Raw genomic sequence first — 18,217 nt, 5'->3', positions numbered from 1 at the left:
GCTATTAGTGATATCCTTTTGGCCTTTTCCTCTCCTTGCTTTTTCTACAGCTCTTTTATATTCCTTTATATTTAAGACATGACATTCTGAAATGTATTCCTCTCTTGTTTGGTCCTTGAGTGCAAATCTGCAGCATCAACTACAAGAACCATGTTGGTGTTCCCTTTAGAAATGTAAAAATAGACATCTAACTACTGTTGTTACATGCCTCAAACTTTTCCCTGGCTTTATTTGGATTGTGGCTCATGTTTTCTCAGGCTGAAGTGTGTTTTTCCCCATGGCTGTGCAGCACCTAGCCAAACCCTGCAAGTACTATAACCTGTGCTGCTTGCCAGGAGCGGAGTGCAGGTGGAAACTGCTCTGCTCAGGAGCTGGGACCTGGCACACACAGACTCTGCTATTTCTTTGCTGATTTTCACAGAACAGGGAAGCAAAGCCTTCATTCAGGAAGTCACACAGCACTGTGACAGCTGTCTGTAACACACAGAGGGGTGGGCACAGGATTGTAGCCCTGGTGGGGCTGGAAAGGAGCAGGAGCCTCCAGGAGATGGCACAAGCCGAGGGACAGCCAGGCCTGCACCCCCCTGCAGCCCCACTCACCTTCTGCTCTAAAGGGCTGCTTTGCTGCTGCTCAGTAGTCCCTGTGCTTACAGGAAACAATGGTCCCTGCAGGGAAAACTCTGCTCTGGAGAAGGGTGAAAAAGTACTAAGGCAAGAGAGTCAGTCACTGACTATCAGAGTTATGAGTTTGGTTTTTGGAAATAGAAGAATTACTTCAAATGTCAGAGCTCCTGTAGAGTCTCTTTCTCTGTTCCTCACAGAGATTTTACTGTGGTGTTATGATGGTGCAGTGCTTGGGTCTCTGTCAGTAAGAGAATTCCTCCCTGTCTACCTGTTTCTGCAGACCAGGGAAGTTATTTATCACTGACTTGATTGAGTTACTGTGTTTGGTGTGTCACCAGCTGTGGGGCATGTGCTCGCCTATGGCACTGGAGAGGGAAGTGGAATTGCCTCTGCCCACTATAGAATATGTCAAATTACCTCTGTTCTGTCAGAAGTGAAGAGCACACATGTGAACCACTGTCACCATTCAGCTGACATGCAGTAACTCGGGCACAATGACTGGATTGTGAGGCTGGACTCAGCTTTAGCTGCTTTTGGTGGTTTTGGAGACAGAATCTTCAAAAGAGACTGACTGGAGTTACTTTTATCTGCTCCAATGTGCCTTTATCATATCCTTCAGAGTAATCAGAAAGTGCCTGGTACCACATCACTGAATTTATTAATGAGGGCATAAAGCCTCTCTACTGAGCAAAACAAAAGGTAGAAAGAGTATTTGACAATCTTGCCTATTTGTATGGCCTCAAACTGCCTGTCAATCACCACCCTAAATGAAGGCATCATGCAGGCAGCTGGTTTGCATGTGGCAGGAGAGGGAGGGTCAGGATAAACACCTCTGCATTCAAGCTGATGGATCTGCCTGCCAACACAGCCCCAGGCAGCTGGACTTGGTCCAATTACACAACTCCCCAGTGATCCTTCCTTCAGTGCTACTAATGACAGTCCCTGGTGTGTAGTACTGCACTTGTATGCTGCTATCATAATGATACGTCCTTACCAAAATCTCATGTAATTAACACACATACTAAATGAGTTTTGGTGGCTTTGCTTTTTAATTAGGAGCAGAGACCTCTGGTTTTGTGTAATGCTGATGTCTAGGCTTGGGAATACAGCTGCTATTATTCACACTGTATTTGTCTTTTTCTCATTCCTAAAAAAAAGGTCCAGTTGGGATGAAGGGATCATTTTGCTAGTGGTGTACAGGGATATAGGATGTGCTTCCAGCCCTCAAAAGACTAATGCATAAAGAACAACAGTTCCTCTTTCTCTCACTGGTCACAATCACCTTGGCTTAGCCCAATTTCCTTTTTATACCTTCTGAAAAATTTGGTTTAATACAGATTTTTCAAGTAAATAGCAATCAAATTGAAGAAATGTAAAGGCAGGAATAACAATAATGAGATTATGCAGCTCAGTGGCCTCCAGGGTGCAGGCTGGAGTGCTGGTCTTGACAATGTTTCTGTTTTAGTTTCTCCAAGTTCATTTATTTATCTATAAGTCTCATTTAAATTGGTGCATAAGTCATTTCCATTGACAGCTTTTAACTTTTTCTCTTTCAAATTTATTTACACATATATTTATTTTAACTTGCAACAGGTGGTCTTTAAGTGAATGAACATTGTCTGTGATGTGTACTGTCTGAAACAAAACCCCAAGTGATTGATAATATTTAGAAAGAGGAAAAATACAAAGAAAAGAGGAGGCTTGAGGCCAGATGGCATTTTGCCTCCAGTACCACATGTGCTGGTACCAGCACAGATGACACTATTTTTCTTTTGTAAGTGGAGATTTACATCCCACACTTATGGCCAGCATATGTAAAGGGAAGTGCAGGACCCACAGATCAGTTGTCCTCTCTTGTTGTAGCATTTTTTGATCTCTCCAAGCCAGCAGATGTGAATTCAGTCTCTGGGCTGAGGCCCATGCTGTACATAATGGAGACACAGCTGTTCCCTGCACCTTTCCAGCAGATGATCCTAATGGCTCCCACAGGCTTGTGGGCAGCCAGCAACATGAAAAACCAGGAAAACAGCTCTCAAGAGGACACTTGTTTGCAGACATTTTTACAAATAAACTTCCCATGAGCTAAATTATGAAAGGAAAGTGGAGAGGTTCCCTTCTCGCACAGCTAGGGCAGTCCCTTTATTGCTGATGTAAATAAATGGTTATCAGTTTAGCCAGTGTAAATGCTGCCTTTCTTGGAACTGTCTTTCAGTAGTGTGGGTTGTTGTGGTTTTTCTTTTGAGGCAGTTGGGTTTGTTTTCTTTGTAATTCCCTGCTTTATTAGCAAAGCTATAGCTAGACAGGACATAAAAAGTAAATTGTGTGTTATTCTGTGGTTTGATAGCAGCCTGCACAGACTGTGTGATATCCCTCCCCCTGGTTCCCCATCACACAAAAAGCATTTCAGATTGGATTCCTAAAGATGCTTCCTGATTTTGAGCAGACCAAATTCAGGAAGACAAATTTGAGGTTGTTAGAGGTTGGTTCCCCAGGATGCAGAAGTATAAACGGGACCTTTAGCAGCAATGCCACCTTCATGGAGTTTTGTCAAAATGATGGCTAATGCTTCTGCAGCACTCCCTTAAGGGGCATAACCCCACCTGAAGACAGGCACACTGCCTGTGTGGGTACTGTACCTGCCTGATGGCCACTGCAGTGCTGACCAGAACGTTGCATTCCCTTTCTTAGTTCCTCAGAGGCCACAGGGTTATTTTCCAGCTATCAGAAAGCTGGGAGTGTTCTCTGTGTTCTGAGGTAGAAATCATCTTTGCTGCAGCTTTTCCCAGAACCAAATCATTCTGCATAAATCATGGGCTGTGTCACAGCACCTTTCTTTCAGGAGTTTTCTGCATTCTGGCAGGCATGACAAAGGGCAAGAGCCCAGGTAGCCAACCTGTGTACAACAGGCCTTGGTTTTATCTAAGGCTTGGAGGAAAAAACACTTTTTTCATCTGCTCAGTAGCACTGGTGGAGCACAAGGACACCCTTCAGGAGGTGGCAGTGCTGGCTGGCAGTCAGCAGCCCCCAGTGACAGCAGCATCCTTGCAGGCTGACCCCAGATGGGCTCTACCAAACCAGTAATTCTCATCTCCTGGGATGTTATTGTTGTGACTTTTGAGACTTTCTAGACCAAAAGACTCTTCCCCAGCAATCTCTGGCAGGTCAGGCTTACAAAGAAACCTCAGAAACACTGATTTTCAAGCCTGTGCAGAGCCTGCTCACGCCAGCAGTGCCTGTTGATTTATTGTAGCTTTTAAGACATAGATCAGGCTGCTATTACACAAATGTAGGGTAAAAGATGGTTCCTGTGCTGTGTGGCTGAAAAATGTCAGTCCACCATACTCAGAGATGAGTTTTCTTAAGTGAGAGATGATTTTTTGAAAAGCAATAATCCAGAGTCTGGAAAATAGGAAAGCATTGTGCAGATTTGCTGAAGATTGCTGTGAAAAATGCCCTCATGCCCCTGGGTGCCCCTGAGCAGGAATAAGAGGAGCATTGGGTGTGAGCAGGGCTGGGGGAACACTGGTGAGCTGCTGAGGAGGGATCCTGCCAGGGGAATAACCCCTTCTCCTTTGTTCTCCCCAGTGCTACAACTGTGAAGAGGAGGCCATGTACCACTGCTGCTGGAACACCTCCTACTGCTCCATCAAGTGTCAGCAGGAGCACTGGCATGCCGAACACAAACGCACCTGCCGCAGGAAAAGATGAAAGAGTCGCTGCCCCCCTAGAGCACCACCCCAATGATTGCTATTCTCAGACAGAGCGGTTTTTGTTTCCAAAAGAAGAAAAAAAAAAAAAAAAAAAGCCAAAATTGTTTAGAATTTGCTTCCCATTTTGCACCAGCCTTTAAACACTTTTCGTAAAAGAAATTTTGCACAGTTATTTCAGTCTTCTGTTAAAAACGCTCCTCCAAAATTTTGTCAGCAAAATGAATTGAACATCTGTGGGAGCAGGTTACTTCAAATAATTTTAAACTAGAGGATTTGTTGCATTTTCAGCAAATTTTAAGACATTTTTAGGTTTTACAGAGGTTTTAATCTTTAAAAACAGTAGATCTAAAAATAAAAAATGATGCACGTTTAACAAAAGGAACATTTAAAAACTAGTTCTGAATGTAAGAAATACAGAACTGTTCCAGAAAAACAAAGCATACTACCTTGATGTAACATTTATTTCTTAACCTTGTTGAGCTGGTTTTGTTCAGCTTAATTTTACTGTTTAAAGGCATTATCTATTGGTTATACCAGTGGGTACATGATTGAATTTAGGGAACAGGGTTGACACAGCAGGTGCTAGTCCTGCGTATTTTTTCTTAAATATTTCCCAACTGTGTTTTATTTTCATTATTTCTTTTCAATATATAACTTTTATAACAAAATATTAGCTTTGATCTTGTAGTTTAAAATCACAGGGAACTGGGGTAATCTTTTACTGAGCTGGATCTTAGAGAAAAATGAATATTTAAATTTTGAAGTTTGCACATTTCGTCTTTGTTCTAACATGAGTGCTTATAACAAGAATAAGAAAAGCCAAAAAAAAAAAAAAAAAAAACAACAAAAAACCAACAAACCCATAGAAACAAAAAATACCCAACTACCTTTATTCATACTCGGAATTTTGAGGCATACAAATTACTTTATTGCTCCCCCCTTCAGCCTCCCCAATTCAATGTCATTTGACCTCCTCTGATCTGGTGTCACCTGGTCCATTGTAACTGATACTAAAAGGAGAAAAAGCACTTAAGTTTCACAGAAGCCGTTATGTTTGTAGTAATGGGTCATTGCCTAATAATGAGCTCCATCACTGTACTCAGAATGAAGAATAATGCATGTTAATTTTCTTGTATTAAAGATGCCGTGATTTGTAAAAAGTCTGTATTTTGCGGAATGTCTGGACTAAGAAGCATTGCCAATAGGAATGGATCGATAGTTGAAAAATGATTTTCTTTTTGTTTGTTTTATATATAGATATATGAATTGCATCCATGTTCAGAGACAATTTTTTAAATAGATGTAAAGCTTACTTAAATAGCTTTTCTTTTAAAGTGTCTCCACATTTTAGTTTCTTTCGAAGATTGGTCTTAGACTGAGTCATATGCCCATTAATCATCCAGCTATTTTTTGAGAAGTTAGAGGAATAATTTGTAAATATTTATTTAGATCTTTGATATTTATTGAAAGCAATTACATGATGGAACGATGGAAGCTGAAGAACCAGGAGGAAAGCCTTTTAAAAAGTTTTCTCTAGGATTTGTCAGGGTCATTATAAAGACAAAAATATAACTAAGACTTCTGTGAACTACCACTGAAATCCTGACCTTTTTTACTGACAGTGGTGATCTAAGTTAATTGACTAGATACTGCCAAATAATGCCCAATATGTTGCAGAAACTAAGTGGTAAGTTGATTGGAAAAAATAGTAAGTAGATGGTAGCTTGTATTACCACAGCTACATTATTGCCTGATAAATGTGTAATTAACTTTTGTCGCCTCTGTGTTGTGACTGTAAAACACTTCACAACTAAAAATCGATCTTGTTTGATTACTTTACGAGTTCCAAAACTTCGATCCACCCCTATGAAAGCAAGTATTGTGGAAATATTTTTGGTGTAAAATCATTCCAGAATATGTAATATTTAACTGATAGCTGCATGAAAGTAAGATTCGTGTTACTTTGGCTTTTTTGTCTCTGTTGACACGGTTGCACATTTCCAAGTTACTACAGCGTGAAAACTGTGTGTTTTAAAGAAAAAAAAACAAAACAAAAAAAAAAAAAAGATTGTGGCCTGGTTTTGTATAAGTTTTAGGTAAAATTACAATTGATTGTTTTAGGAACCATGATTTAAAATTAATTTTTCTGCAAATCATAAAGCTATATTAAAGTGTTGAGCTTAGCCACTATGCACATTGTAATTATTCATTGTGGCTGTCCAGTTTATGATGCATTCTGGCATTTTGTAAGCTGCTCTGACTAGCAATATATAGAGTCATTTAATGTGTTAACATTGGTTAATAAATGTATTTAAAAAAAACCCTCACTGAATGTGTCTGTGTTGATTTTGGCCAGTTGTCCTCCCATCCTGGGGTGGGCAGGCTCCAGGCTGCTGTCAGTGCTTGTCCTCTCCAAGGACACTGGGGCTGTGCATGGGGAGGGAGCTCCAGGAACCTTGTTCCTGACCCAAGGGAAGCTGGCACGACCATGGAAGGGTTTCAGCATTTAACAGTGAATCCTGCAAGGGGCTGCACCCATCAAATCCTGGTTTCAGAGCCAGATCCTGCACCAGCAGCAGCCAGGCTGGGGCTCAGCCCTGCTTTGCCTCCCACTCTGCCTCCTCCCTCACCCAGTCACCAGTCCTGTGCCTGCTGTGTGTTTTATGGATGAGGTAATTCCCTCTGGAGGAGCTGCATGAGCCCAGCTTCACTGAGTGCTGCAGGTTTCTCCTGCCAAGCCTGAGCAGCACAGTCCCATTGTGAAGGCAGCACTTGGTGCCAGTGAGGTGCCCAGGGGTCCATGGAGCACATCCTGCAGCCACCCAAGAGCAAGGGCCACGTGGGGACAAGCCAAGGGCAGAGTGGGTCACCCTGGAGCTCCCCCAGGACTTCAGGGCTGCAGCAGGGATGCTCTGGGAGTTGGTTTCAGTGTGGCAATTCAGAATTTCCCTATGGAAATTAAGACCTGGCAAGACCTGCAAGTCCCAAGGGATCCCTCAAAGTCTCTTTTATTATTTCACTATCCAAACAGTTCTGTTCTTACCTGAGCCAAATTTTATTCCTTCATCTTGATGAAACTCAATTAAATGTCAGCAGCCACAGTGAAACACACAAGCTGACAAAGCAGGATCAGGAATGAGCAGCACCTCCCTTCAGCTCCTGTCCCAGGGCATTTTTCCTTTTTGATGACTGTGGTCACTTCAAGCTCAGCACTGCTCACCAGCACTCCAGTGGCAGAAATCCCCAGTGAAAATGCTCCTCCACTCCCCTCTCCATGAGCCTTTGCCAGTTCAGGTGACACCAGTGGGGCCAGGATGGGATCAAGCAGATCTTTGAATGTGCCAAGGCAGTTTCCCACCTGCCTTGGGTGACACAGATTGTCTGTGACCTGCTGTGCTCCATCCCTGTCCCACCCTGAGCCCTGTCACTGGCAGAGCACAGGAGCAGAGCTGTCCTTGCACTGTCCCAACTCTGCAAGTTTCCTTCTATCAGGAATCTCAGGGTGAGTGGGAGCTTCTCTGAGTTCCTGCAGCATCCCCACTCCAGGCAGTGGTCCCAGAGCATCAGTCTTAAAGGCTTAAAAATTTTATTGTTGGCTTTTCCTTTTATTATCATTATTGCTATTGTTGTAATTAACTAAATTTTATTATTTTTTTTTTTTTTTAAACTCTGGCTTTTCCTTTATTTCAATAAGGAGGAGCTGTGGTTTCTGCCTCCTTCTTCCTTTAGGTGGAGTGAGCTGCCCAGCTCATGGCTTGTTTGCCTTTCACAATCTTAAGTGACCAAGCCTGTGAAATATGTCTGGGATTTGTTGCTGGCAGTTAGGGGCCAGCCTGTCAATTTTAGCCTCCCTGAGTGAGAGTACATATGTGATCTGTGCATACACCTCTCAAATGCTTTCATAAATCAAATTGAGGGGAGGTATCTAAACCAGAGGCCCTCCTTTTGCTGTTTCATGTTAAGGAAATGCAATTGCAAGTAGAAAGGTCCATCCATTTGTGAGAATACTAGAATAATTTTGGGGTTAAGTGGGAGATGCTTATATGTAATGTAAAAGGAATAAAACATTTTGGACCTTCCAAACCCCATATTTTACTGTAATAAAACCTATTTCCAGATGTCAAAAGCTTCAAAAGTATGATAGACTCTGAGGAATGCTCTTTGAAAAAGAAATGCTGCTTACTCGAGGTTCAAAATTGTAAAATCAGAAAAAAGAAAGAGAACCAAGAGAAAATTAACTCTGAATTGTCCCTCCTGTTCCCCATGGCCATGTCTGCCCCAGGACCTCTCCCACCCCATGAGCCTGGAGCCACTTATGGGGTAGAGAAGGGATGTTTCATCCTTCAGGGTGGCAAACAGCAATGAAGAGGCTGAAATTAAGAGCAGCATCTACTTTTTAGACAATTTGTAGTAGAAGGAGACTGATAATTGAAGATTATTCAGAAGAAAAGCCAGGAGAGCCAGAACACTCCATGCTAAAAGGCAGAGAGATGTGTTTGTTTACAAAGCCACTGGCCAGTTGCTGAAAACTCCCTGAGTGAAAACTAAGCTGGCGTGAAGCTTCAATGGAAATAGGATTTACCCTAGAGAAGGAGCTAAAAATAAACTGAGTTCTGCAGCAGAAGACACTGTGAATCTGGCTGCACAAATTGCTTTACTAGTGCTTGGAAAAGGACTTCTGCAGAAGAAAACAATGGTTATTAATAAAACCAGAGCACTTTCATTTTTAACTGCTTCACTAACAGGAAAGGTGCTTTTGTAAGCAGCCACTGTAGGTGGTTGGGGCCCCACTTGCTGCCACATCCAGCTCTGCCCCTCTCTGCTCTCAGTCCCATGGGAGCAGTGGGAGCCAGCTCAGCACTGGGGCCAGTTCTGAGCCATGATCCCACCATGCTTGGCTCAGCATGTGCTTTTGGCCCTTGTAACAGAGACTTTAAGGTGAAAAATGGCTTCATTCAAAGTGAAAAGGAGCTCAGTGCCTTGCACACAGCAACTCTTGGAGTCCCTGTCACCAGGAGAGAGGGTTTTGTCTGCCTCAGCTGGCTGGGGCACCCTGCTGCCTGTCCTCCTTGGGGCTGCAGGAGCTGTGGGTCTGCTGTGCCTGGGGAAGCAGCAGAGGGAGGCCTCCAAACCCAGGGCACAGGCAGGGACATCCAAACCCAGGGCACAGGGAGGGACATCCAAACCCAGGGCACAGGCAGGGACATCCAAACCCAGGGCACAGGCAGGGACATCCCCAGCTCCAGCCCTGCAGCTCAGCCCTGCCAAGGAGCAGCAGCACTGGCTCCTTCCCAAAGGAGAAGCACGGCCAGAAACTCTGCCATGCGTGGCTTATGTGCTGGAGAGAGAATTTCTTTGGCTGACACAACACTTGACTGAGTGTCAGAGCCTTTTCCTGTCTTTTCACAACTCCATAAAGACCAAAGGCCTGGAAAGCCTTTTGGTTTTGCCCCAAAGAAATGCAAGATGTGCAGCTCAGTCATGCAGTTGCCTGTTGTGTTTTCCCACTGACACTGGAGCCAGCAGCACTTTAACCCTGGGCTCCCCAGTGCCAGTGGCTGCCACAGCAGCTGCTCTGTGCTGGCCAAGTGCTGGGAATCAGAGCTGGATGTAGAGCCAGAGCCCAGCACTGCCCAGCCCTTCCCACCAGAGGGTTCCTGCTGCCTCTCTCTGACAAATTTGGGTGGGGGCAATGCTGCACTTACAAAGAAAGCTCCCAAACCCTGGAGTTTCTTTCCCTCCAGCCAGTGGGGTGGCACTGGGATTTTGGGAACAGGAGGCAGCTCACACAGCAGGTCCTGCTGCAGGGACTGGATCTGTCCTGGGGTGCCACAGACACTGAGCAGCTCTGATCCAGGAGCCTCCCTTGGAAAGCTGTGGACAATTGGACAGAGGGGCCCTGCAATGAGAGAGCACTGGGAGCTCAAGCCTAAAGCCAGAGGCCTCCCAAGCTCCTCCTTAGCCTGGCACAGCCCAGCCTGTCAACCCCTGGTACTGCAGCCACTCCCAGAGCTTTTCTCTTTAGCCCAAGGTTCATGGAAGTGCACTCTGTACAGAATCATCTGCAGAGACAGAACCTATTTATGGGCTTCTCTTAACAGCTTGTTCAGAATTTGGCCTTTTTCCTCCCAGTTATGACCCTGCTCTGGACCTCCCTGGGCAGGGGGAGTGTTTCCACCTCTCCCAACTACTGCTATCACCATTTGCTGAAAAAAAACAGTGTCTGGAGTTGCCTGTCCCATTACAGACCTAATTATTGTTTTTCCTGTGGCTCAGCATTTCCAAATCAAAATGGGACTTTGCCACATCCCAAAATGACAGGTTGCATCCTGGCTTTGTGTCTGTCCTGTGGATGCACTGGCTTTATCATGCTGGAGAAATAAATGATGCTGGTAGCTGTAAGTGAAGTGCAATGACAGCACATGTGGCTCATGCAGGCATGGCAAGTTGCAGTCACACCAGTTTGGCAGCAAGGCTATGGCCCTGCTAGGTGCTCCACTGGAAGCAGGAGTTTTTAATGGAAATTTTCCATTAAGAAAATATGGGGTTTGTCAAAAAATTTTCATACCAGAGTGATCCCTAACAATCATTCTATTATGGCTTTAAAAGAGTAGTTTACTGTAAAAAGGCTTTGCTTCAAGATGAAAAAATACTTCTTCCTCTGAAGGAAAAAAATATATAGCTGAGACCACACTTTTCCTTTCTCTTTGCTAACAAAAGAGCTGTGACAGAAGAACTTAAACATTCCCATCCAGTTTTCATGGCCTTACACCCTGGACTGGCAGGATAGGCTGTGGGTTTCCAGAGTGGATGCCCAAAGTCTGCCCCAGCAGCCAGAGGGACTGAGCCAGGCAGGGACCCTGCAAAGCCACACGAGGGGCCAGCCCCACCCCAGCTCACAGCTACTCCTGGTTAGGACAGAGGGGGTATGCAAAAAAAAAATCCTCCTGTGGATTTCAGAAAGTATCCAAACCCAAATGTTTGAGAGAGGCACCCTAGAGATGCTACTGAGCACATGTGTCTGCAATGGAAAGTTTAATTCCTCTGTAGCTCCTCAGCCACTGATTTCCTTTGGGCAGGGGCTGCCTCCAGTTCTCATCTCCTGCTGCTGTGTAATATTGCCCATACCATACTCACGTCTCAACCTGGATTCATGGAAATGTTATTTTCTTCTTGCCTGCAGCTGCTTCTCCTACTCTTGTCTTCTCCCAGAGTTTCTGTTTTTCAGCCCTGCCACTTAGCTGATACAGACCTGGTTGTTTTTTAGTTTCCCAAACCATTGGGGTTGGGATAAACTCTGCCCATGCCTTCCTCATGTCTGCCCTCCTACCTCCATACACTTCCTCTCTTTTACTGCAGAATTGGCTGAATTCAGCAGGTGGAGCTCTTCCCAGCCTCCAGCCAGAGCCCAGGGCCAGGAGCAGTGAGGTGTGTCCCAGCATCTGGAGCTTCCTGATTGAAATGCACTCCCCTAGGTGAGAAATTTAAAATGTAGGCCCCTAAAATTGGGTGTCTGATGCCACAGGGTTTGATAGTCTCAGCTGCTTGATTGGACAATCTTCTTTTTCCTGGCCTCCTCTTCTACACCAAATGCTCTTCCTAAAATTGCCCTTCATTTATGGTTTCCTCCACTGGTCTTTATCCTGAGAGCTCAGTACAGCTCTTATCTTGGTGCCTCTCTGGCATCTCCAAACCTTTTCCACGTGCTGCCAGTCACACTTGGAAGCCACTCCCTGTGAAGATTCCATCAGCTTCATCCCCTCCTCCAGCCACTCTCCACATGCCTCCAAGCACCATTCAACCAAAGCACAAAAATTAAAACAAGATCAGCTTTCTGCCTTTAGGATCCACCATTAACTGGTCATTGCTGTAGAATATTTTGCAATAATTTTAAAAAATTATTATTAGATATTTTGTGGGATCCCTGGGAAAAAGACTTTTGTTTTTTTCCCACGTGGATCATAGATAATACAACAGTGTCTTTGGAGAAATCTTGTTTGTGCAGACGAGAAGTAAAGAGCTCTTTGGCATGGTGCTGCCTGGTGAACCTGAGTGAGTCTGAAATGCCATGCAGCTCCCAGGAAGATGCAGAGATGGCCTCATCCTGGTCTGTGTAAGAAAGGGGAGCTGCTGTTTCAGACATGCTGATCTCAGCCAGGTGTAGCACAAATGAGGCAGAGCTTGAGAGGGTTTTTGTACCAGCTTTTATGTGATACCCCTCAAAAGAGAACAGAAAAACCATGAAAATGAGAACTCTAAATCATGGTAAGGTGAGTGAGCTTTTGGGAGCGTGGGCTGCCAAATGGAGCATTCCAGATGTAAAAAAAAACCCAAAACCCCCACATTTATGTTTAAGAAACAAATTAGCAATATGTTATTATTTTTTATCCTCCCAAAAATTATTAATTTCTACTTTCACAATGTAGAATCTGGTTAATTTTTTTCTTTTTACTCTTCAAATCTCAGTTTTACAGCAAAACCGTCTTCCAATTAAAAAAAAAAAAAAAAATTTAAAATAAAATCAAAATCAAGGTTGGCTCTTACCCTGGGGACAGAGGGGTTCATCTTGCAGGCTGCACCTCTCCCCCACTGCCCATCCAGCCTGAGCCCAGCCCAGCCCCCTCAAACCATGAGTGTGCCCAGGCAAGAGCACAGCTGGATTTGCCTCTCCAGAGGTGCAGAGGGCTCTGTGGCCCAGCAGGGAAGGAGCTGGAGGGAGCTCAAAACTCCCCAAACTCAGCTTTGCTCACAAGGCAACTGGTGAGAATTTGTTTTGATCTCTGTGCACACCCCTCCCTCCCACCCTCAATAATAACAGTGCATGAAGCAAATATTTGTGTTGAAAACCAGAAGAGGAAAGCTGTGTGGTCTTTTATCAGAGTTTTTTCTAATTCTTACATTCTTAGTATCAATGTGATAATAAAGAAATTATGCTGTTCTTATCATGCATGATTCTTCTAACCCCACAATTTTTTTTCTGAGATTTCCCACCAGCTTTGCAGTGTTATAGCCACTGTTTGCCAAAATTTTTAAAAAGTGGAACTGAAATATTTTAACCTTTTAAAAACTTTAACTCCATTAACATAAAAACCAATCCCCTTTTTCCTTTAATGACATGATTTGTGAAATTTAATCAGGAACTACTTGCTGTTCTGCCATCCTCTTCCTTCTGCCATCTCTAACTTGCTTTCTCCTTTCCACAGTTTTTGGATCTCTCTCTGGTCAGGGCAATTGTGGGTCCACAAAACTGCACCTACCTCTTGTGATAAGCAACCTGAAATCTGAGCCAGCAGAGATGAGATTTTATACCTTGAATTTCTGAGACAGCACTCCAAAGACACAAGGACTGAGAATTTCACCCTTCAAAATCACATTTGTAAAATGAGAGCCAGGGCCAAACCTCTTCTCTGGGAATGCTGGTGCTCAGCAGCTGGGAGCCAGCTCTGAAATCAAGGTCCTGGAAAAAGCCAATGGAAATGGGCAGATCACATTTCCAAGAGCAATCCTCTGGCTGCCCAAGGCTACTGAGCAGATGGGAGGTTGTAGCCCCAGATGTGTGAGTGATCAAGCTGTAACCCACAAACTTCCACTGGCAGAAAGCTCCATCAGAGCTGTAAAACCTGGATCAGTGACTTCCTTAGGTGACTGATTAGCACCATGTCAGTAGCAAGACCTTGCAACAAAAGTGATAAGTGACAAATTTGAGGAGTTTTACAGTACTAATGCTTGTTATTGCTTCTCACAAAATGTTACCAAGCTTACAATAATCTTTACACTTTCAGCAAAAATGTGAACAGTATATTTGAATATATTAAAAAGAATTAAAAAAACATTTCACAAAAAACATTTGTTGCCATATGAAAGTCTTTCAGCAATAAATGCCCACACCAGTATTTAAACATTGTTAAAAGTATAATGATTTGTACTAATAAATTATGCAACAAGAGAGGTAAACAAAATAAAATTACAGTATAGCTCTCCATGTTCCTCCACCAAGCATCCGCAGCTCTCAGATGCTCCATTTTAGATGACTAATTAAGAAACTGATATTTTCAGAGCAACAAAAATAAAAGCTTTTATTTGTTCATTTGAATATAAAACAGGCGTTATCACAGATGTACAAAGCGTACTGGTGGTTTAACATACAAGAAGGTTGCTGTCCTTTGCACATAAAAATTTTTGTTTGAATCTGTGATTGGCTGAGTTACATGAATTTCTCTAACCAGTCACCACACTCTATGAAATAACGCTGCTAACATTCAACTGATAAAAGGGACAGTCTTCCCTTGGGTAAAGTGTCAAGCAGGATTAAATATATATAATAAACAAGCACCATGAGGAATCTGCTCCTGTTTGATTAGTTTTGTGTTTAAATGTTCATTGTGTACCCTCTCTTTTTGTGCATGTGCATCGAGTTGATTACATGGTTTTGTCTGACTCCAAAAGCACAAGGTCACAAGACAAACATTTTATACATTCTCATGAATGGTTTATCTACAGTACAGTTTCTAATACAGAACAATCCTTCTTTATTGCTCAGTCTGATGGTGCTTAAATGTTTCCTTCCTTTTGCTTGCACAACAAAACCAGAAACTCAGTTTATCATTTCTCTTAACTCAGGATTTAACAACCACAGATGACAGGTTGCAGAAGAGAGCTGTTATTAACTGCGTTTCACAACTGCATTGCAGTTCTTTTATTCTCTACAAATGCAAAGTTGGCTTCGTGAAGGTTAAAGTGATGCTTTGAACGACAGCGAGATTTGTTTTGCAGTACTGAGATCAGCGATAGCAGGACTTCACAAGTTAGTTCACACACTGCAATTATGTTTGTAATCAATCAACATCTTGTCTGAAACCTTACAACAACTTGCCATTAAGAACAGATTTTATTCTTTTTAGGGAGCAGAAAATGAATTTGACAAAGTATGGGATTGGTCTGCAGAGCATGAATAGGGCTATTCACAGGACAGTGAGGGCGGAAAAGATGGCCTGAAAGAAAAGGCGTCTGACGTGGTGAGATGCTCCGTACTGTACATGCAGACTAAAACGTCCCTACCTTTGAAAAAGATTTTTAACACCCAGCATCGAGACTCCCTTATACGTGATACAAACATGAGAACATTTGCCCTGCAACAATCTTAGTCATGCATATCCGGTAATGAGAGCCAGCACATGAACGTCATTTGGGACAAATAAGAAAAGCATTCTTGGACTGCAGCTGGTAAATCCCACTCTTGATCACAAACAGGTCAATTCAGTTACAACCACATGAAGGAAGGGGAAGGTTTTAAAAAAGGGGGCGTGGAGGGCAGGGAAGACAACAGAACTGGGGAATCAAACCCCTCTTTTCTCCAAAGGTAGTAAAATGAAGGCAGCTGTGATGCATGTTTCCTACTCTTCTCCCGTTGTGGCCTCAGGCTGAGCCCACGGGACTCCTCCGTTCCTTACGCAGGCAGATGGGTTCCTCGGATGTTTGAATGCATTTTGGGACTAGTTAGCAGATGCACGATCCATGCCAAAGGGTGGTGGTGACTGTACGCTCCTCTCCGGAAAGGAATAAATTAAAGACCATCGCAACAATCGTTTCCTGTAAATGTAAACTGGAAGCGTTGGCCACCGAGCTACGTGTCCTAGCTGAGAGGCAAATTGAAAACTCTGTGCAAAAAACCCCAAAACTTTTCCTTATAGCAGTAAAAACACCAACTAAAACAATGAAAAAAATTGTGCAACAAAGTTCTGCAGCTAGACAACAGTGCTATTCCTCAACCTGCCTTTTCTAAGTCTAACAAGTGTATGCACATGCCAGCACGAATATTTATTGTTGCCTCCATGGCAAAGAAAAGAAAATTATTGTAGTGCATTTTTAGTCTTAAATTCATTCACTGCCTTAAAGGCAGCAATAATTCCACTTGCTGGTATCTAGAGGATTCTTTTTGACAGGGATACTTAGCAATCCAGGATTGCTTTTTTTTCTTTTTCCAAAAAATTTGTGAGTAACATTTGATTATCTACAGTGGGAGACACCATGCAAGTGACAAGTACTGCATTTTAAACTTTAAAATCTTTTGTCATTAGTGAATTTATATTTCATATATATATATTTGATGTGATACTATCCACTCAAGATAATACAACACTTTGTTTTTTATATTAGCAAACATTTCAAGAGTTTAATATTCTTGAATGTTTCTTCTCTTTTATACTTCTAAAGAGATCAAAATAAATTAAACGTTTTGTACATAATTACAGAAGAAGTAGTTAACTTATTTTATCTTTTTAGTTTAGTACAAAGATATTTGCAAGCTCATTGCCGAAATACACCTTATTTATAAATTTCTTCCATTCTAACGCTAACATCAAAGGCTCTTTGGCCTTTGGGCTTTCAGCATCTCTGACAGAAAGCTGCAAGATTTCTAATTGAAAGGTGCTACTTTGGGTTTTCTCCTCGTACCACTACGTATTTTCCTAAGATGTGGGATCTAAAATGGCTTAAGTTAGTAATGGATCTGTATTCATCGGCTTTTTATGACATATTAAAACAAATGAAGGAAACAACTATTTGTATTAGTATGCAAATTGTTTTAAAAGAATCCATTTGGAGGGCAGAATAAAAAAAAAAATCTACTTCAGCTTACTTAATGTAAAATACAAAGCCACATTTACTCAAAAAGCAGTATTGTCCAATAAGCAAAAAAAAAAAAAAAAAAAAAGTTTAAAATGGGCTTTTCCAACACACTGAAGGGCCTTACCCCATAGTCCTTCTTTTCTAAAATTTAGTGGTAAAAGAAAACATTTCACATTATATTTCCTGCCAATCGTGACTGCTTTGAAAAGTCGTAATAGAAACAGTTCCATTCTGATGAGTGTCAGCATCTTATCTGCACACTTTTTTAGTGGACACAAAAAAATTTTATACATCTATAGTAAAGTCCATGGAAGCTTTAAGGTACAAGACTACATGTTGTAGGCCACATAGATGGGATCTAGCTGGTCTGCCAAAAATCCATCTCGTAGGTGCATACGTTGTTTCTCTCCACGGGAGTTGATAGGAATTACACCAATGTCCACAACCACCACCACCCCTACAATCAGATAGTGTTCCTCCAGGACCACGTTGGTGACCAAAGGAACAAGGTCCAAAGCTTCTTGCTCAGATCCATCCAGCTCAACTACAACGACCAATAAATTTGTCCAGGTAAACACCGCACTGAAACAGAAGAAAAAGAAATATCAGCTGTGGTTTTTTTTCCACCCATTTCAGTTTTTATCTCTTTTCTTGCACCTTGGTTACCTTTTGTTGGAGCTCCTTGGGCTCTTTCCATGTGCTCAGGACAAAGTGTAAACAGCAAGACAGAACATGCTGCAGGCAGGGGCAGAACAGCCCCATGAGCTCTATCTTTAATACTTCTGCAATTTTAAGCATTAGGCTGAACTTTACAGAAACTGGCCTGTCATGGAAGCAGACAGCAAGACAGCATGTGGCTCCTTCTGAAGCCAGGGAAGTGCCCCAGCCCTGCTGTGTTCATGGAGTGATGTGTGTGTGGAGGTGTCTTCTCCAGGGCTTTCTGAAGAGCAGCCCAGAAAACCAAGGAGGCTAAGAAAGGAGGCACCAAGAAGAACAGCAGGAGCATAGTCTGAGCTGAAAGGTCAGCGGGACAGCCCCTGCTGGGGAAGGGCTGTGGAGCCCTGGGAAGGCACATGGCACAGAGAGGCTGACAGGGGCATTGTCCTGCTCCTGCTCGGCAAACACAGCTACGCACCGACAGGGATGGGCTGGCTGCTGCCCAGGCAGGTCAGAGCTCAGCACAAAAAAGCTGCAATTCTTCTGGACCAATTGGCTTCCCCAGAAATAAGGCTGTGTCTCCATCTGTTTTATTTTCC

At 43.0% G+C, this 18,217-nt stretch overlaps 2 protein-coding genes across 17 annotated transcripts in view; one reads left to right on the top strand and one right to left on the bottom strand.

Annotated features, from left to right (window-relative positions):
- The window catches only part of ZMYND11 (zinc finger MYND-type containing 11), a 104,457-nt gene extending 97,796 nt beyond the window's left edge, over positions 1–6,661 (top strand). For all 13 annotated transcript variants that reach the window (XM_056483527.1, XM_056483529.1, XM_056483516.1 and 10 more), the window contains one exon: positions 4,210–6,661. In XM_056483527.1, coding sequence (XP_056339502.1) covers positions 4,210–4,332 — 123 coding nt within the window. In that variant the 3' untranslated portion in view covers positions 4,333–6,661. The remainder of the gene's footprint in view (positions 1–4,209) is intronic.
- A 7,385-nt stretch (positions 6,662–14,046) lies between these two features.
- The window catches only part of DIP2C (disco interacting protein 2 homolog C), a 306,400-nt gene continuing 302,229 nt past the window's right edge, over positions 14,047–18,217 (bottom strand). For all 4 annotated transcript variants that reach the window (XM_056484528.1, XM_056484530.1, XM_056484527.1 and 1 more), the window contains one exon: positions 14,047–17,543. In XM_056484528.1, the coding sequence (XP_056340503.1) occupies positions 17,291–17,543 (253 nt within the window). In that variant the 3' untranslated portion in view covers positions 14,047–17,290. The remainder of the gene's footprint in view (positions 17,544–18,217) is intronic.

This window comes from Oenanthe melanoleuca, chromosome 2 (assembly GCF_029582105.1).
Source record: "Oenanthe melanoleuca isolate GR-GAL-2019-014 chromosome 2, OMel1.0, whole genome shotgun sequence".
Classification (NCBI taxonomy): domain Eukaryota; kingdom Metazoa; phylum Chordata; class Aves; order Passeriformes; family Muscicapidae; genus Oenanthe; species Oenanthe melanoleuca.
The sequence above is the reverse complement of the archived record's forward strand: the minus strand, read 5'-3'. Positions and strand labels throughout refer to the sequence as shown.